Here is a 21,243-nt window from a genome sequence, read left to right as displayed (position 1 = left end):
ACCCTTATAGTCTATTGTCACAGGTTGTGTGTCTGAATTGAGAGCAGCTCAAATAAAGGGTAATTGTGTATTTTCTACTACTGTACGGGAGACACAACTTTAAGAGTAGTGTATTTTCTAAGAAAGAAGTATAAAATAACGTTTTATTTCCTACCGATACCCTCTAAGTCAGTGATACGCAGCTTATGATGTGGACCCAATACGGTGCCAGATGGCACGCCGACTATTTCCTTCTTCAAAATGACCTCTTTTTTTTTTAATGCCAGGGGAGGATCCCCCATCGCCCACCTAGCAGAGGTGTGGGCTATAGATGTTTGTTCAATTTGCAAAAAGTGTTCCCCGGGGAAAGAATTTGAGTATCCCTGTATTATATTTGACTGTCCCGACCCTCAGCTTGGAAACCAATAGTCTTCTATTTTTTATTTTATTGATTGCATTAGGTAAAGAGTTGTCTAATTTCAACATTTTGCATCTATACTCTTCAATATTCATAAGGACGTGGCCAGTAAGCAATAATAAAAGTTACAATAGAAGCAATAATAATAAAAAGCTGTGTGTAAGAGTATAAAGAAATGTAAAATGAACACATCTTCACTGATAGCTGTAGTTCTGGCTAAGATATGTCGTCCCTTGGAAGGGGAATCGATGACAAAGATATATCCCATTTTGGAGAAACATGTTCATCAGGAAAAAGAACGTAAGCATTAGAGCTAAAAGCTAAGCTAAGCTGATGTTTAAAGATGAGTCAAAAACACCAACATCTATCTATAAACACAAGCCCTAATGTATTAAGGCTGCGGTACTGTAGAATATACTTCAACCACTCAGAGTATACAAACATGAAAGGCTTCAATATATCTTTCAGAGCCAAGGCAATCTTTTTTTTTTTAAGAGGCACAAACTCCACTTTGGCATTCACTAAGTAGCTTAAGAACACTTAAAAAACCCATTCTCCCTCCACCCTCGTCCTCTGCCTGTTGTCAATTCAGTGGCTGTTTTCCACTCCAGCAGATCCATCGAGCTACAGGGGCTGGATGCCATTTGCCAAGAAAACTACACATCAAGCAAATTGTGTGGCAAGCTTTTTGTATGAGGCTACACAGCAGGGGATGGGAGGTGAATCCAGGTTTTTAAAAAGGCATACTCTCCCCTTTTATCTCCCTCCTTAGCAGGAAGTAGTTTATCCCCGCCTATGGTCCCTGCGGCCCAGGTATAACACCTAGCTCAGCTGTGCTTAAGGCGTGAAAAAACAACCGCCTTTATCCCGCCGTAATGTTCCAATTCTGTTTTTATAGGACCATAAACTTATCGCAGTAACAGTGCTATTGTCGTAGGTAGTCAAAGGAGCTTCAAACAGGGACATGTTATATAAAGGGAACTTCCACAGCAATAAGGATGATTCTGATGGGAAGACAGAGTGGGGAAAGGCAGGGAGTAGGCAAGGAGGGTAAGAAGGATATAATCAGAACATAAAGAAGATTTATGTGAGTGTTCAAAGGGATGGGGGAAAAGAAAGGGTGGACATGTGGAAGGGAGGGACAGAGGAGGCTGAAGGAATTAAAAAAGGAGCAAAAAGAGTTTGGCGGAAAGGAAATAATGAGCGCAATAGGGACCATAGAAGAAGACTTAAGAGGATCAATGGATAAAAACGAGATTGGACAAAAGCAGGTGTATATTAAAAGAATAAAGACACTGGTAAGATGAAGGGTGATAACAGGAGGAAGGGTGGAAAAAGTAAGAATGCAATGAACTAAAAAATAAGAGGGGAGAACTAACAGAAAGGATGGAAGAAAGTCAAGTAGTAAGAAAAGAAAGAAAGCCAGGAAACTTATATTAGCAATTACCCGAGTAAGATATAAAGAGATTCAAAACAAAAAAGAAAGTAAAAATGTAAAAAACTAAAACGGCAGTTTGGAAAGTGCTGACCACAGCATTTAAGATAAATCGAAATGACTCAGCTGAATTGGAGGAATGGAGCTGAGCTCGGCAGATGGAGGTCCACACCCGTCTGCAGATGGTGCTGAAACGTATTCCCCACATCTGGGACGGCTGCACGGCACGTTGACGTGTACTCTGCAGTTTGCACTGAGCTCAGCAGTAACCAGATCTCACTAAGAGGTGAGCCGTTTCCTTAAGTGTAGGAATTAAGAGTTGACCATAGTGAAAAACTCGTCGTCTTCTGCAAGAGAACATAACAGACTGGTCATCAGTGATCATTCTGTAGAGGAAAACTATGACTAGATATATCTGTCATGGACAATTTTGCATGACTAAGACAGTTAAACACTTACTGAATCAGCATGCAATGTGGTTCACTAAAAATGAACACTCAAGTTTAGTTTCAAAAAGAAACAATTACCAAAATGTTACTTTTTCACAAAATATATGCAAAGAAGTGTAAAGATTGTATAGACTGTAATGTCTTCAATGATCATTTCTCTTCCTTGTGATGAGCACAATAGAGTGGTGCAGAAAAGAGTCCTAAAACCCAGAAATGAGTGAGCAATGTCTAAAGCCTCTATGTGTCTTAAAAATGGCGGTTGCTAACAATTCACTAAATGAGACTATAACGTCATCACAACAAGTATTAGCTGCCTTTAGATAAGTGGTGGTGATGCGCCAACACAAATATTTGTACTTTTCAGGATTCCATTTACACTTCAAAAATCACAACAGTGGTGTCAATGTGTGGAGATTGTCCTGCTTTTCTTATTGAAATATTCCAAAATCCAAACCTCCATGATCAGCCTAAAAGAATACGTCATAACTAAACCACTCTTTATGAAGACAAGGGCAACAACTCACAACGGGCACAGTCAGAAACACTCGGAGTCACTTTCCAACTAAGTTAACGTTTTAAAAAGTGTTATTGTCTGTACAGCTCTCATTGTTCTAAAATAGTTTTAAAGACAGTATAAGGCCTAAGAAAAGTTGCTGAATTGTGTTAGTTGTTAATAGAAATCAGAACATGTCCATGTCTGGAAGTTTTCCTTACATTGATAACATCAGACCAAAGTCTAGATACACTGAGAAGCTGCTTTTAAAGTCTAGATAATGTTATGTAATAATACAAATACACTTTATTTATATAGCACCTTTCATGCTAGATGCAGCCCAAAGTGCTTTACAGAGTAATGACTTAAAAAAAGAATAAACTCCAAATTAAATTAAACTATTTCTGGTTTTCTTAATGTAACACTAAAATGCCCAGACTTTTGGTCAACTCATATTTGATTAAAAAAATAGGATTACTAAATATGGACTAAACTTACAAGGACATTTGACTCAGTATAAATGGCTGACTCAAAGAAACACCAATAAATATCACATAATAACAACTGATTTATTATGATTCATTCCATGCTTGAGCACACTTATATTCATGAATCTAATTTCAAAGTTATAATTTGCATGTAACCTTGAAAACAAAACTTGCCATCTCTGTTCATTGAGAAGAGAAACATATTATTACCACACAAAGGAGCAGAGTAATTGTTCCTTTCAGTTCTTTTAAGGAGGATTTTGAGCAAGTGACAATAATGCCAGTTTTAAGATACTGCTGCTCCTCTCAACAAAATGTGTTTAAGTGGGAACTGTAATATTATGACTTTGATTAGAATACACATTTCAAGTGTTAATTAGTGGGGAAATATAATCCTGATCTTCTGGAAGTTATTGCCAACCATTGTTCCAATCCATTGCTACATTAATTAAAATGTGTGGCTAATGCTAACTTTATCTGACTTTGAACACGGTTAATGAATAGAAATGGATGGGGAGGTGTTAGCACAGCCCACCTGGCCTGGGCTCTAATCCCTCTCCACCTCTGACTACAAGCTGTGGGTGCTTGTTAACCATTAGCTCAGGCATCAGGGGCATTACGCGCTGTGAAAAGAAGATAAGAAGTTAGCTTCTGCAATGTTCAGCCTCAGATCTATTAGCATGGCAGGGTGCCATCTGCTGTGTAAGCCACATTAGCCCGGGGGTCAACAGTAATGGGGAAGGAGTCGAACTACCATTAATCCTCCACTCGTTGCTTAACTTGGTTTGATGCGCCTTAGTGGGTTGTTGTTGTTTAATTGTTGAGAGAGCTAACAAGGAAACATTTATGTTGAATTGGAAAGATATGTAACTTGTTGCCATTTAGGTTGGGTTGTACCAATATGGATTGATTTAATACAACATAAATCATCAGAGTTTTGGAAAACTTTAGGTTTGCAATAACTTAATCCAGGTGAGAAATCAAGCGCATTGTACATTGTCGCATGAAAGGAAATGTAAAAAAAAAAAGTTTATTAATGTAAACCACAATTAAATAGATTTGAATCAATAAAGAGTTGCTCATTTAATCCAAATACAAACAAAATAAAGAAATGCTATTCATTAGTGGGATTTTGAACGACGTGTAAGGGTTCATTTATATAGCACATTTCAGACACAAAGACAATTCAAAGGGCTTTACAGTACATAAGCGTTGACACACAATTTCCTCCTTAACCTGTTAAGCCCTGCAGGCTTTTTTTTCACAAAACTGTGTCTCAGGGCTTCTTAGCATTTAAAAACCTATTAATGTGTCATACTCACTTAACGGGAAGAAACTCAGCTAACTGACGATACGAACCTTTTTCTCCGAAACAAAACACAAGTCTCACAAGAAGCGTAAAAATGAGCCCTGAGCGAAAAGATTCTAACGCACTTAGCACAGAACTCACGGTAGAAATACTTTATTACTTATCGGATCTGCACAAACAAGATATCAGCTAGCAAGCTGAGATTCCACAGATTCTAGGAGTATTAGTATCATCACTGTGCGATCAGAACTGGGGCAGGGGAAGCGAACCCAGACATCACACAACGTAGCTTTACGAAGCAAAAATGGGACATTGTCTTACCTTTGCTGTTGTTAAGATCAAAAGTTGTGTTCAATGGCATTAAAACGATAAAAATGCTGCTGAAGGTTAATCCAATGTGTCTGTGTCACTTTGAAATTATTTATGATAATCCATCCTTCCATTTTTGTAAAAAACTAAGATTTCAAATTAGCTGTTATAAGCAGGTGTGCACATAACTTTTTGAGTGAGTTACTCAGATGAGTACCAGGAGACAGCGTTTGGTACTCACCCCGCATGAAGCGTGGTGTTAATAAGTGCAGTCTTCCTCACTGTCCTCCTCAGTGTCTCCTTCACTGTCCTCTATTTACACTTCTTGCATGCTAGATGATGAAGATGATGAAGATGCACCTCCCTGTCTCTTTGTAAGCCTCCGATTTGCTTTCTCCAAAACTTGTTGCCAAAACTGTGAAGTCCTTGCATTTCCTGAGGCCAAGTTGAAGGATCAAATACTAAGAAATGATCACATGACTTGAAGTCATATCTGATTTCAGAGGTGGGAAGTAACAAAGTACACTTATTCAAGTACTGTACTTAGGTACAATTTAAGATACTTGTAGTTTACTTGAGTATTTCTATTTTATGCTACTTTGTACTTCTACTCCACTACAGTTCAGAGGTAAATCATGTACTTTTCTTCCACTACATGTATTTAATACCTTTAGTTACTTTACAGATGTGGATGAATGATGTGAAAATATAATCAAGTGTTAAATCAGACTTTAGTTCCACCTGGAGTAAATCCACAAGCTACCCTGCAGTATACAAAGCCATTCAAACTAATTTTTAAACACTTTAATGATCAATAATTATAAAACATATCATATACATTATTATGAAATGGACCAATCTGCAAAATGACTACTTTTACTGTCGCTACTTTAACTAGATTTTGATGATAATACTTTTCTAATTTTACTTGAGTAACACTTCTTCCACCTCTGTCTGATTTCAAACTCTTCCATTAACAGCCTGAGTAAGTTTGCAGCTGTGTGTTTTACTCCACTTTGTTGTAAATAAAACTGCAGCAGCTTGACCACAGAGCGTGAACGTTGTGATCAGCTGATTTTGCGCAGTTCTCCAGTGTGTGCGCGGGGCACAGAATGTGCACAGGGGAGTCTCCCACCGCAGCCAGTTGACGTAGTTTTGGTACAATTCTGTTGTACACACCGACGTTAACAGCAGCTCCGTCTGTGCACACGGCGACCAACTCTGTCGTCCAGTGATCTAAGCCTCTGCCTCCTGTGAAGCTTCACAGGTCCGTCGGTTATGTCCTGCGCGGCACGGCCAGCACCCAGTTCAATCAGTCATAGAAAGTCTGAAGATTTTAGCAGGGAGCGAAACGGCAAAGTGGCTGCTTAATGTCTTTGTTTTTTTTGGACATGTCTAATAATTTACTCCACTGAGTGTTGACAAGAAACATGTGTAGGCGAAATATGTGTTTTGTTTTGATGACCTATCAGGTACGCAAAGGCGCGTTGTGACACAAGTGACGTTACGCATTTCAGATTGTTGCCGCGCATGCGTACCTGCGTACCAGTTATGTGCACCCCTGGTTATAAGCACCATTAGAGCTACAACCCAGCTTCCGGTTTTGGGCATTCTGGCTACGCATCACTCATTCACCAATGGGTAATGTTTAGATGGATTTGAGGAACTTCCCATCGATTCTATTGGCTCTAACGGTCAGAAAGAGGTGTCAATCATCAAAATCGACCAAGGGGGGCCAGAGATAAGGAAAATGCACCCAAATGACCCCAGAAGTGGGTTTTCTTTTCTAAATCTCTCTAAAAAGGTCAAATGTCACTTGTTTTGCATCAATCTTGATACAGGGTACTTATTATATGTTATAGTTTGTATTCCTAAAGCTTGTAGTCTACTATCCCATCATTCACTATAAGTCACTATAAGTAATGTTTTTTTTTTGGACGGACACTATAATTTACATTTTTTTACTATGTTTAATATGAATTTACTTTAAAATAAAAAATTCTATATTGATTCTGACTTGTCTACATCCAACTCACAGGTGTATCATTACTTTGAGAAAAAAGATTATTAATTTAACCCTTTTAGAAGTGAAGTTATAGTCATTTGTTCTGGGAATGTCATTTTCGAGCCTGAGAGCTGAAAAACAGGCTCAGGGCTTAACAGGTTAAAGAAAAGGTTTTGAACATTGTATGGTTAAATACATGAAGATACTAGCTTCTGTGATTAACTGGTCACTTTAGAGCTATTTATTAGCAGCATAAAACACTGTTAGGTTGTATCTGTTCTTTAAGAACTTGATTATTTTTGTCTCAATCTATTTAAAAATAAAATGTAAAACCACCTCAAGTTAAGAAGTTAAGTTAATACTGGACACCATTTTTAAATGAGTGCAACTGAATTTAATTTAATCTAGATTTCCTCTAAAAACAAAACTGATGTTTAAAGAGACATTTAAATGTAATCTTTTATGTTAGGCTAGTTTCAAAGTTTATTGCAACATGATTTAATGGTTTAAATCATATTTGTAAAAGACTTCCTTGTTGGTGCAACACAGCCTTATCTTATGCATTATAAAATAGAAAGGGATAGGAATGTGTGGATAACACATGTTTAAAAAGTGCAGTGTAAAGAAAAGTTCTTTTAAACACATGTCTGCTTCTGTGTGCTGTTTTGTTTGGCTGATCTGACAAAGTCTCCATGTTCCGGGCTATTTCATTTCGACTCGTTCGCATTGCAGTAGCACGGGGAGGCTTTAGCCAGAAGCACTTTTCTGAAATAATTGGACACCCTCCTTTCAGATATCTATGACCCACATTCTGGAACACTGCTGTGCATTTTACAATGTTTTCTGTTCAAACACTGCTTATAAGAGTATGCATTCTACATGAGCTCACATTTGCACAATGTAATGCTCCTCTCTCTATTTACCAAGAAAAAGTAGCTGAAACAGCTTTGTTTTCAGTGTGTTGGGGTTTGATTTGATTTGAGAAAACGTTATCCTTGAATCATGTGCGGCACAGATTCGGGCAGGTGCTACTGACTAATGAGCAGTCAGGAGGACGCTCTTAGATTCTTGAAAATAACAATACAGTCTTATGTAAAAGGAGATTGACTGAAATGTTCAATACAATCTGATAACTTAAAAGTTGAAATTTGGCACAGGATTACATGTACAGTAAATTAACTTTTTGACTTTTTGACTACAAGCACAAATAAGTTGTCCTTCACAAAAATGTACTGAAGACTTCAGATGACTCAAATGTGGCTAGAACTAATAAGCGTCTTTATCTAAAGAGATAAACTAAGATAAAATAGCTGACAGACGAGCGCTGCTAATGACTAGGCCGTGTCAGAAAACTAAAAAAAAACACAAAACTGGACAGCTTCCAATCCAATTATGAAATCCAAAAAACAATATACCCCCGCAGCTACATGAAACCACTAATGAGCTAGCCCATGTCGCTGAATATCATTGAAAAGCATGGCTGTCACATGTCGTCCTGCGGGGCTCTGGTTCCATGGGAGCCCAGTTATTCTCCCCCCCCCCCTGCCTTATCGCACGGCTCCAGCCCGACCTGGAAGCATGTGTGTTGATTCATAGCTTTGGATGCCTTTTTTTCTCCCTTCCTTCTCCTGAAATAATGCGTGTTTGTGGCCTGCAGCCTTTGTCCAATATTTAATCAAGTGAAATGGCCTGAAAATAGAACAATCTGGTATCATAGTTCACTGTTCCGTGCGCGGCGGCAATCATTTGTCTGGAGACAAAAAGATGAGAGCGGCTAATGGAGATCGCATTGTCCTCCTGGCTTTGTCTCCGGCTGGAGTGAGGAAAGCTAGAGTTGATTAACGTGCACGCTCACATCCGTTCGCGGTAGGATTTACCAGCGTGCATTGCTGTATCTGTGGTGAGCGCTGGCAGAGAGCCAGACACAGTGACAGCCACTGGGAAGAGGAAGTCATGGGAGGAGAAGATAACTGTAATGGAACTCTCACACACACACATGTATGTACACACTGCAGACACATAGACGTAAGTACACAAATGCATACTCATAGAGGACCATGAAGACTTTCTCTCTTGTAATGAAAGCGTAATGAAACCCGGAACCAAATACACGCTAACACACTCAGAGGCGCCCTGGGCTGAGGGCTTGGCAGAGCAGAGTAGATAGATTAGTGTAATAGTCGCGGCCAAGGCAATCATCTGCCCACTGTAGGGCTTCAAATACTGTCAGCAAGATCCAGCTCTGACACAAAGAAATTAGCCACAATGAATGAGTCAGTTTGGATGAGTTCACAATGCTGACGGCTCGCACAGTCAAGACATAATCGTATGTAAGACAACAAAAAACTGTGATTTGCATTCAAATGCATTTGTGAACTCAGCAAAACAGGGTCCAAACACACATTATCTATATATCTATTGTTCCTTGTATGTATGAATTATAAATGACGACAGCTCAGCTTACACGCTCACTATGAAAACCAACTGTGCAATGTGAGCGTCATTGGCCGGAGCGTCTGGTTGGATGGATGTTGTTTAGAAACTAGTTGGGATGTGTCCAGATGGAGTCATGTAGCTAATGGTTTCTTGGCAGCGAAGGTTTCTAAGAATGTTTTTCATGTCTGCAGATACATGACAAAGTAGCAAACAATCAATAGAGCAAGGTGCATAATTGCGGCCCATTCATAGACTTTTAACCAAAACACGGGCACTGTTATTGAAATTAAACAGTTTTGTTTTTTAACTTGCCCTCTTACTGTTTTAATACAGATGACGTAAGATTGATCTAACATATATTATCTTTTACTGATTTCACTAAAGAAGAATCTAATTTCCTTGTAAACCAATTAAAATTGTCCATGGATAAAAAACATAAGCCTGAACATGACAATTGTTGTTAATTATGGCAAATATATTGAAGGCATGACATTTCCCATGATATTCCTGTATCAGTTCGGAGCACATCTGATTTGAAAGGAGTCTTGAAGTGACTGTCTATCCACAAAGACAGCTGCTTTAAACATAATAAATATGATTCAACTTTCTATACACATAAACCTGTAAACAGCATTACATGCCTCTCTATACATATTATTCTTGTTTATAACATTAACCATAATATATAATTGTGTTACAATAGTTTACGTCCGGCAGTGGCCGTAGAGTCGCGGGTTCAAGTCCCCGACCAGACCTAAAATATGGAGTGTGGACTGGTACCTACTGGGCCCTGCCGTGGTGCCCTTGAGCAAGTCACCGAACACCACCCCCCCCCACTCCCATCCCTCCGATTCTATCTATAAATGAACATCTTTCTGTACAAAAGAAAGCTTGAATCTATGAATTGTGATCAGTAATTCAATTGAAAAATATTTACTGAGGCAATTAATCAAGTAAAGTCATTTTCTTGTAGACTTCTTCACAACTAGACTTATGTTTCCAACCAGTGGAGTTGCCATTTAGTTTTGAAATCAAACTTGAATTTAACTGAGGATAATGATACAAATGAATGTTAACCAAAACCAAAGAAAATTCCACTTGTTTACATATACAGTAGTGGCAGAAGTCTCTCTCCTATACTGTCCAAAAGAAAAAGGGTCAGGCCTTTTATATCCTAGAGACATACAGTATTAATGAGGTGCTTAACATTGGTATCTGTGTTAGAACGTGACGGCGTTAAAGCCTGCAAGAAAAAAACATGATGAAAGTCAGGCCAAGCCGAAGCATGAAAAACAAACACATTATTTCACAGATATAAATGCTTTGCTGGCTAATGTGACACACAACCACACACACATCCAAACACACAAATGACGCCCAAGGCCACGGCAATAATAGGGAAATGAATCTCTGTCTGTGTGTGTATGTGTATGTAGCTGCTTATATCAGAGCCTGTAGTAGCCAGCCAGTGTGTGTGTGTGTGTGTGTGTGTGTGTGTGTGTGTGTGTGTGTGTGTGTGTGTGTGTGTGTGTGTGTGTGTGTGTGTGTGTGTGTGTGTGACCAAGGTTCACCACCCTAGTGATGAAAACATCAAGAGGAGCAAAGAGGACACTCATGGTCAGCCGGCGTTCAGATGGTCCGATTAGTATTCATAGGGTCATATAGATGCTCACACACACACACACACACACACTCTACAGCCTTGTGCCTCGCTAATGACCTAGCTACCTACATGTATTCCCTAGCTCTTAATGCTAACCATTAAAGCTCACCATATCTCCTAACCTTCACTTAACTCCAGCTTAAACCCAGATGCTTAACCTGGCCGAAGCAGCACTCTGCTCCTCTCGGTGCACACAAGGCCGCGAGCTGTGAACTCGCCACCCTCTTTGCTTTGACTGAGGAATATCATTAGCATTTGAATGAGCAAACCCAGGAAAGCTGACACGGCCTTTAAGCCAAACTGAAGGACAAATGTGCAAATCCTCTAGTCAATGTGTCCAGTGAAGAATTACCAACTTCAGTCAAAGTGGCAAAGTACCTTCGGAAGTGTCGACAAGAATATCTGGGTTTTTTTCATTGTAAGCTGAAAACTATTACCCCGGTATGTTTTATTGTGAAACCTTAGCAAGAAAGATTTGGGAAAGGAAGGTCACCTCTTCTGATCCGTGCAATAATAAATCATCTTAAGTGTCCTGTTCTGCTGATAACTTTTTAGTTTTTGAGGATTCAGCACTTAGCTACACACAGGAGAGCTGAGTGCATTCATTCTTTACAATTACCATTCTTAATTCCCTTTGAAGTATTTTATTTATATAGATATAATAACATCATATATATATATATATATATATAATAGTTTTAGAACTTTAGTAACAAAGCAGAAGGTACAAAAGGAATTTGAGTTTGCTATCATCACATGCTAAAGAATGTTGTCCTGCCTGTACTCGTACCGTTACACAATAATGTATCTATGCAAAGTCAAATGAAAATAAATGTGTCCTTGACTTTTTTAAAGCAGGTTAGTGAAAGCGACCTCAGAAGTGACAAAGGCATTATAACCCTACTTAGCTTTTTTAGCGTTGTTTTTGAGCCTGCAACTTCACTTTCTTCTAACTGATTGTTTTCACTTCAAGTTCCAAAATAACATCTGTCTGCTACCTTCTCAGAACAAAACACCAGAGAAATGTGATGGTAGCACTGGATAAGAAGTTAAGGAGCCAGACTTGCCTCAGGTGTTGGTGGAGACCAAAGCAGAGATAAATGGAGAAGGAATATTGGACCTACAGTATATTTATCAGGAGGACCGAACACAAATGAAATAATAATGCTAATATTACTACATATTTTAGCTGGCTGTTTGAATAAGCAACTGTTTGCTAACAAGTTCAACATATCAACTTATAATGTAATGTAACTACATTGTCTCTTTTCTGGTATTTTAAGTTTCTTCACACATTATATAAGCCTTGGAAATGTTCCAGAGCATACACACACAACTGCTCGTTCTTTACCACTTGAAAGCCTTATGTAAACGTTTTTGGTTGAGGAACATCAACATCTGTTACTTATAGATGACATATACATAAACATATTGGAATAACATGATTGGTCCAAGTGGTAATCCAAACCTTAACTTTCCAGTGGATTCATCTCCGTATTGTGATTTGTACATTGTTCTTCCTCAAAGGGCTGTTGATCCTCTCAAAGACTCAACGTTTGTGTCTGCCGCTGTTTATAAAAAGACGTAATCAAACATAATCCCTATTCCGTGGATGTAGAACTCCATATTCCCCGTCCATATGCTGACCGTGTAGATGTTCTAAACAAATGTTCATCACAAACCATTATAGCACTACTTGTGGCCTTAAGAATTCCCAATCAAACAATACTACATCACTGAAAAAGTAGGGACAAATCTAAAACATAAGATATCAGTTGTACAACAAACAATACTTTTCTTACATGCCATCTCCTCCTACTTATCCCTGTCATGTTTTAAGTTGTGTTAATCAATGACTCTATTGTGTTTGTTTTAACGTCCACATTGCCTAACGATATATGCAGGAATTGGTAAATAATGGAAAAAACACAATAATGAAAAGGTCTTTATTTCCTGTCTCCCCCTCCCTCCCCACCCCTCTGTTTTACCACAGAATGATCCCCCCATCCAGCAAGAACTTCCTGGTCAACAACCTGGCGGCGGGGACGCAGTACGACCTCTGCGTGCTGGCCATCTATGATGACATCATCACCTCCCTGACGGCCACGCGCGTGGTGGGCTGCGTTCAGTTCTCCACCGAGTCGGAGTACATGAGGTGTCATTTCATGCAGTCTCAGTTCCTCGGCGGCACCATGATCATCATCATCGGAGGGATAATCGTAGCCTCGGTGCTCGTCTTCATCATCATCCTGATGATACGCTACAAGGTGGGTCTCTGTCTGTCTCCATTAATCCCCTCTGCTCAGAAAGGACAGAGAATGAGAGGAGAGAGACTTTCATTACAGGAGCGAGTGGCGTTGTCACGTGGTGGCCTGCTGTGCCGGCCTGGTCTGCTGCTTATTAACAAGCAGATCACTTCTCTCAACAGGGGCCAGTGTAACAATGAGCTTTGACCCCCCCCCTGTGGCCCCACTCCGAAAGAAAAAGTATATGATAATACTATTTGTGATAGTGTTGCAGCAAAGATCGCTCTGACATGAGCCAAGTTAACAGTAATGTATTTTGTTTTACAATTATGTAATCTAATTCAATTGTCAAGTTTCTGACACCAGTCATTTTATTCTTCTTTTTTACTTATGACTCGTGACTTGATATTGTGACATTATACTGAACCAGAAATGTTCTTGAATGAAAGTTGAACGCTGTCTGTGTCCCGTTTGTCGTGCATTAAATGCCCCTCTCGTTAAATACCTGGCCCCAGCATGGAACCCCAAGGAGAGTTGGTCTAGAACTCCCACTGCTTATTTCATTCATGTAATAACAAACTAAAGTGTTTTTAACTATACGTAAAACTTGATATGTCCATATTTCAGAATGAAACTAAAAGGATCAACACCTCATTGCTTTCCTCCTCTGTTCCCTCAGGTGTGTAACCCCGGTGAGAGCGGTAAAGGCGTCTCCTTGTCGATGACCAACGTTCACTCTCAGACCAACGGGCAGCAGTCTCAGGGATGCACCGTCACCCCCAGCTCCTCCAAACACGGCTCCATCGGGTTGGACGACCTCTCTGGAGGCTCAAAGAAGAGGGGGGGCAAGGATACCATAACTCAGTCGTCCGACTCCTCCCTGCCCGACTGCTCCACCACCACCTCGGTCCTCAGCCAGTCCTGGGCGGCCAGGAGCCCGACAGCCGGAGCCGAGGACCGGGAGAAAGGGGGTGAGGAGAAGGCCAAGGGTGGGGTCTCGTCGCCCAACGGCACCACCGGCACCCTCCCCAAGCCGAAGCGTAAACCTGCTCCAGGAAAGCCGGGCGGTTCCAGCACCTCGGCCCCCCCCTGAAAACCCACCATCCCCCTCCCCTCGCCCTCCTCCCTCGCCATACTCCACCCCCTCCTCCGTTCTCTTGCCCTCCACCCCTCTGGAGAACCTCAACACCAACCGCAACAACTCCACCTCTCTCAACCAAACCCCGCCTCCTTACGTCCCTTCGCCTTACCCCACCCTGCCGGCCAAACCGAGCCCCGTCCCCTCCATCCGGTTCAGTGAGACCCCCATCCTGCGCCGGGCCCCCCGTGGCGCCTCCGCCTCCAGCAAGTACCAGACTCTCCCTGCGGAGGAGCTGGGGAGGAGCAGGGCGAGGAGGAGGAACTCGCTCTGTGACGGAGGCTCAAAGACTCACCCCGCCCATCAGGGGGCAGCAGGACCACCCAAAATAGGGCGGATAATGCGGAACAAAAGGAGCCAATCAATGAGCGGGATTCTACTCCCCAAAGACGGGGACGGAGAATCGGACAAAGGGCGGTGCGACTCGGACTGGATCCTAGAGAGCACCGTTTGAACTGGAGAGAGACAGCAACCATTCAAATAAAGTTTTTTTTTCCATTTTTTGTATGCCTGAGGTTTGGGTCGGTGAGTGAGTTTGAATTTGTTGAGAGGTGTGTGTGTGTGTGTGTGTGTGTGTGTGTTGCTGTTTAGGATGTGTGTTTTAGGTGTGTACAGTGTGTTTGTGTTCATGTTGGAACCTTTTGTTGTGTGTTTCTGGGTGAGCTTTTTCTGTTTTCTGCCTGTTCTGTTTTTTTTATTATTATTTTCATACTCTTTTCACCACAAATCTCAGTTTACAGGTTTTTTATTCACTTTGAAAGATTCCTGTCTGTTTTCCGGTCGGCGGGGGTGTAGCTCGCCTTGTCTCATAGCGTCTTTGAATCTCGTCGGTTCCACTTTATAGCACAAAACAAAAACAAGACAATGCGCTCGCCACGTCATTTTCCCGATTCACATTCACCTTATCTGAAAATACCACGAAAAGGGATTTACTACAGGAAAAAAAAAGAGGAATAAAAAACTATACAAGAACTGCAAAGCACACCATTCTCACGTTCACACGCACACAAGAAGTGTGTCTATACCGTGGCAAGAGAATAGCAGTCGGTGCCTTCTTTTGCAACAGACAGATGACACAACCGGATTTAAGAGGATCCTGAGCGAGGGGATTAGGACCGAGGGGACGGAAAAGGAAGAGATTTCACACATAGCCTTTCTTACCTACCGAGGAGTACAGACCTTTCTCGAGATAGACACAGACACAAACTGTGACGAACAGATGAAGACTTTGCCTCTTGTGAAATTGATATTTTTTAAAGGGAAGAATACAAAAAAAAAGGTAACATGAAAACCCTGTGAGCTTTTCACTGACATTGGTATATACAGCCTGTGTTGGTCACGAGCTCCCGGAAAGCTTCTGTACAGAAAAAGACAACATGTACTGTGTTGTTATGTTGTGTAAAATAAAAAGGGATAAAATGAAAACTGGACACGTGAAAAGTATGTTTTTATACCGGTTGAAATTGTATTTAATTGTTCCATATTTCCATTCAAACACAACATTAATGGGATGTCACAGTCACTCTTCATCTTTCATCAATGTTTGTGCCATCAACTGTTCCTCTCATTATTGCACCATTTCAATCGGAACAAACAATTTCCCCAAATCACAACAGACGGGTGGTAGTTTCTAATCAAAACCCTTGAAGTTTCCCATTTTCATTTCTCTTTTCTGTGATTTGATGCGTAAGTGTTCTGTCAGAAACCCTGGACTTACACACGAACACACACAGACATATTGTCCCCCTGTGGCCCCTATCCAAAAGAAAAGTCTCTCATAACACTATGTGTGATAGTGTTGCAGCAAAGATTGCTGTGACTTTAGCCAAAGTTGACAGTAATGCATTTTTATTTACAATAATTTAATCAGTCAGACATATTGTGAGGCTGTTAATTTACTATAGAGAGTCTTATTTTCCAAACCTCTCACATTTCAGAGTGTGACAATTCAGAAAAAGTGCTCCCACGAGGCCTTGACAATGACGAAGACTAATGGGACATGTTGAAATATTGAGATAATCAAACTTTAACGTGTAGAACAGTAGCAGTAGTTATTGAACTAGAATCTAGGTGACAAGAGCTAGGACTTTTTCTCTTTTAAAATGATAGTCTTATAAATTAACTGCTTTTCATTCTATTTAAAGGAGACATGCTGCTGAAGATACAGTGTGTGAGTCTTAAACCATCATAGTATTAACAAAAAAACGACATGATGGTAGGGGAAAATACACATTTCTTCATCGTAAAGAAAGTAGCAACAGTGCAGAAAGTAAAATATACTGAAAGGGGACATAGTTTGCTCGTGTTTAGGCTTTACACTTTTATTTTGGGTTCCGACAAGAACATGTGTACAGGGTTCCATATTCGGGAAAATACTCTTTTTCTCGTAGTGTCTGTCTGAAAATATCAGTTTCACCCTCCGTCTGAAATGCTTTGTTTTGGCGACTGTTCCTTTAAGACCTCTGGAAAAGCCTGGTGTGCCCTGATTGGCAGGCAAGAAAAACTGCAGCGATAGTTCAAAGGGGCAGTTTTTTTAAAGATATTTTTCCTTTTTACTGCCAAACTAAAGTAGTCATTATGCAGAATGGATCAACGATGTAACGGTGAAATGAACCATTGGATTATAATTAGTGATGCATTCATTTGCACATCCCTTTAATGTGCAGGTGGGATACTTGTGTCTTTATTTTTACTGCCGGATAGCAATGCATCTGATTGTTTTATATTTTGTATTGAGAATCTAAATCTTTGAATAGTAACCAGCCAAATTAATGTAATAAAAATGACAACATTGTTTTATATTATAGTTACAGAGTGCTTTGGAAAGACATCAAAAGTAAGAGAAGTTAATAGATTGAAAAACGCAAAATATCGACCTCCAAAATGTAGTAAAAAATCTAAAGTTGCATAAAATTCATTTAATTAAATATACCTAGTTTATTTCCAGCACTACAGGGTGACACATGGAGGAAATAGCATGGTGCTCATGAGTCACAACTCAGTTTTAATCTGAAGATACAGCATCATACACATTACCATCATTAGTTACTATTTTCAGCTACATTCAATATATTACATGGTAATGTCTTTAATGTTCATTTCTCCTAAAGCACCAAAACATCCAGGATTGAAGCAAAGTGGAAACATATAAATTGCCGTTAGTTCTGCTCTGTTTCATGTGTACTGACGTCTTGCATAATAAAGAGGTGACTCATTTATTGGAACGTTGTGGTGCCTGTCATCCCGCATCATCAGCACTACGGGTTCCTGTGGAGAAGGACAAGTCCTGCAGCGCCTCCATGCACTTTATGGTTTTATTTATGTTCCCTGGTGATCATGAGCGTTATTACTTCAGAGTGGAAGTGGACCGTATGTCCTAAATAATGATGGACAGGTTATGTACTGCAATATATATACAGAGAAGCCGACAAATACACACAAAAAGCACCATTTTTTAAAACTGTTTTCACTTTTCTGATTGTTCGGTGAAAGTCTCAAATCAATTCTCCCACTTACTGCCGTGGATATGTTTTACCATGGTTACTAAGTGATCTTGTATAATTAGATAAATCGTGTCCTTGACAGTCACCATTATAAGCAGATAAATTCAATGGTAATTAAGGTTGGAATTATTGCTAGAATCCCGTTTCTGCTCTTGTAAAAGCTGTTTTTGCTTTCACACCACAAATGAACAATGCCAGCGTTTGATTGGACCAAAGCCAATCCGGTCCGCTTCTATATTATCAGCTGACACTCCAATATGTAAAGCAAGTAACCAGGAGGAAGAACATTAGTTTATTTTCAACTGCAACATTTCAAGCACTTTAGGTATTCTTCAGGGCTAACAACACAAACGACAACACGGTTGTGTACTAACCTTTGATGTATCGACTACCAATGGGAGGCAATCACAAGAGCCGTGTAATAACATATACAGTTGAGTTCATTTGAATGACATCAAACAGGAGAGCAGTGATATTGCCATATCTAATACAAGTGATAAATCCATAAAAATATTCAATTCATTTCATTCCTAAACTCCACCTTCTCATATAAATACTTTGTGATCACAGGTATAAAAATGTTAGAGACCAAACGGTAAGCAAGACATTTCTTATTGACCGAAATGTTAATGTTCACCAAATGTCTTAAAACTGAAAACACAAGACGTCATGGTAGCAACCTGTCAATCACAAGGTAGCCAACCCTAAAGCGTACCTATTTTATTCTAAATGGAACCATAAGGTATCCAATGAACACCATGCTGGATTCCAGAAGACTTGACTCTACAGATTGAGAACACAAAGTCATTAGGAAGTGTGTCACTGAGGTAATAAATAAAGTGAGCCTCTGGCCATCACCATCTTGGTTTAACTGAGTACAACCAATCACTGAATTATACATTTCTTGGTGAACAAAATGTTAATGTTGACTGAATGTCTTAACCTTTCAAACGAAAAACAATCTGAAAGGGGTAAAGCCAGATAACGCTGTGGTAGCAACCTGTCAATCACAAGGTGGCCACACCCTAGATCATTGGACATTCCACACTTAATCACCTTCTGGTAAGAAAAGAACAAATCTACAAGCTTCAAACCAAAGTTGTGTTATTTAATAAAGAGTTATAGCATTTAACAGAATCAATCTTATAACGTACAACAGAAAATACAAGCACTTTATACACTCAAAACACACAGAAAGGGGAAGGTCTCAGCGAGGCAATATACATTACAGGAAGTGTTGGCCAGATGGTTGAAACTTGCATACATGGTCATTACAAACCTAATATCAATCCTAACAATGGTTGAAGAGACAGCTTTCTGTCTGTTCTAAGGAAGTGAATATTAAGTAGCTAGATGTGAATTCAGACCGCGGGAAAATCAAACCAGAGAAGGAAGTTATATACTTAAATGAGACTTAATGATGAATTTACTACAACAACAACACACATACCATAAACACCATAACATCTGTCATCACAGACCAGCAGCACCCACGGCAACGAGGCGACCCGGGGGCCACCGCCCGTGTGGGTGAAGTAATTATCAGTTAACATCAATGCAGGAAATTGATTAACTTTGCAATTAAATCACTGACATTAAACACTTCTGACAGGCAATCGCAAATGGATGTTCTCACTTCAATTATCAGATATTGCCGTTTTAATGGAGAACATTGAATTGACTGAACTGATTGAGAATCATTACTGACCTTTAGTGAGCATATTTCTGTTTTTCCTGCAGTCACTTTAGGTCAAATTATTAATAATGAAGTCAATAAAGCTGACGTCCCTTATCCTGCAAAGTTATTTAATTAAAGAGAGTGAGATACAAACTCCAACTCAAGAGGGATTAAAACCAAAATTACCCCCACTAGCGCACTCTGGTTCGTCCCCTGGTTTTGAATAACAATAGCTGATGACGCCAGCAGACATCAGGTGAATATTTAAACAGGAACACGAGTCGCTGGAGAGTCACCCGATAGGAGGAGAGAGGAAACAATTGTCCTTGTTTAATTTGAGTAAAAAGCACATTGGCTCCGCTGTACAGCTGTCCATTACATACACAGATGTCCCACAATCCTCCTCTCCTTAAAACTGTGTCAGTAATGCCTAGGTTCATGCCTCCTGCAATGACCTTCCTCTGACTTTCTTAAGCTGTAAATGCTAAGAGGCTTTGGAGGATCCCAATCCCTCTCTATATCCTTCTTCCTCATTTCTCCCTCCCTCCTTCAGTTTCTATGATTCATCAGTTGTATTTCTTATAGAAGAAGCTCAAAGTAATAATTACACTTACTAATTATAATTAACGTGCAAATATGTATGAGTTAGGGTTAGGGCCTGTGTCCACAAAGCGCCTTTTTCTAAACTCAAGCATATATTTTAAAGGGGCCCTATTATGCAAATGTTCAGGTTCATATCAGTATGTAGTGTCTCTACTTTAAAGAGTCCTCTCCTGCTGATGTTCAGGTGTATATCAGTATGTAGTGTCTCTACTTTAAAGAGTCCTCTCCTGCTGATGTTCAGGTGTATATCAGTATGTAGTGTCTCTACTTTAAAGAGTCCTCTCCTGCTGATGTTCAGGTGTACATCAGTATGTAGTGTCTCTACTTTAAAGAGTCCTCTCCTGCTGATGTTCAGGTGTATATCAGTATGTAGTGTCTCTACTTTAAAGAGTCCTCTCCTGCTGATGTTCAGGTGTATATCAGTATGTAGTGTCTCTACTTTAAAGAGTCCTCTCCTGCTGATGTTCAGGTGTACATCAGTATGTAGTGTCTCTACTTTAAAGAGTCCTCTCCTGCTGATGTTCAGGTGTATATCAGTATGTAGTGTCTCTACTTTAAAGAGTCCTCTCCTGCTGATGTTCAGGTGTATATCAGTATGTAGTGTCTCTACTTTAAAGAGTCCTCTCCTGCTGATGTTCAGGTGTACATCAGTATGTAGTGTCTCTACTTTAAAGAGTCCTCTCCTGCTGATGTTCAGGTGTATATCAGTATGTAGTGTCTCTACTTTAAAGAGTCCTCTCCTGCTGATGTTCAGGTGTATATCAGTATGCAGTGTCTCTACTTTAAAGAGTCCTCTCCTGCTGATGTTCAGGTGTATATCAGTATGCAGTGTCTCTACTTTAAAGAGTCCTCTCCTGCTGATGTTCAGGTGTATATCAGTATGTAGTGTCTCTACTTTAAAGAGTCCTCTCCTGCTGATGTTCAGGTGTACATCAGTATGTAGTGTCTCTACTTTAAAGAGTCCTCTCCTGCTGATGTTCAGGTGTATATCAGTATGTAGTGTCTCTACTTTAAAGAGTCCTCTCCTGCTGATGTTCAGGTGTATATCAGTATGCAGTGTCTCTACTTTAAAGAGTCCTCTCCTGCTGATG

General features: G+C 40.0%; 1 protein-coding gene across 1 annotated transcript in view; it reads left to right on the top strand.

Annotated features, from left to right (window-relative positions):
- Positions 1 to 15,798, top strand: part of lrfn5a (leucine rich repeat and fibronectin type III domain containing 5a) — a 34,482-nt gene extending 18,684 nt beyond the window's left edge. The window contains 3 exon segments of the mRNA XM_034135342.1: positions 12,978 to 13,251; positions 13,910 to 14,314; positions 14,316 to 15,798. Of these exon segments, the coding sequence (XP_033991233.1) occupies positions 12,978 to 13,251; positions 13,910 to 14,314; positions 14,316 to 14,822 (1,186 nt within the window). The 3' untranslated portion in view covers positions 14,823 to 15,798.
- The last annotated feature ends 5,445 nt before the right edge of the window (positions 15,799 to 21,243 follow it).

The sequence above is a fragment of the Trematomus bernacchii genome, unplaced genomic scaffold, assembly GCF_902827165.1.
Source record: "Trematomus bernacchii unplaced genomic scaffold, fTreBer1.1, whole genome shotgun sequence".
NCBI lineage: Eukaryota > Metazoa > Chordata > Actinopteri > Perciformes > Nototheniidae > Trematomus > Trematomus bernacchii.
Note: the sequence above shows the minus strand (reverse complement) of the source record. Positions and strands in the feature narration are given on the sequence as shown.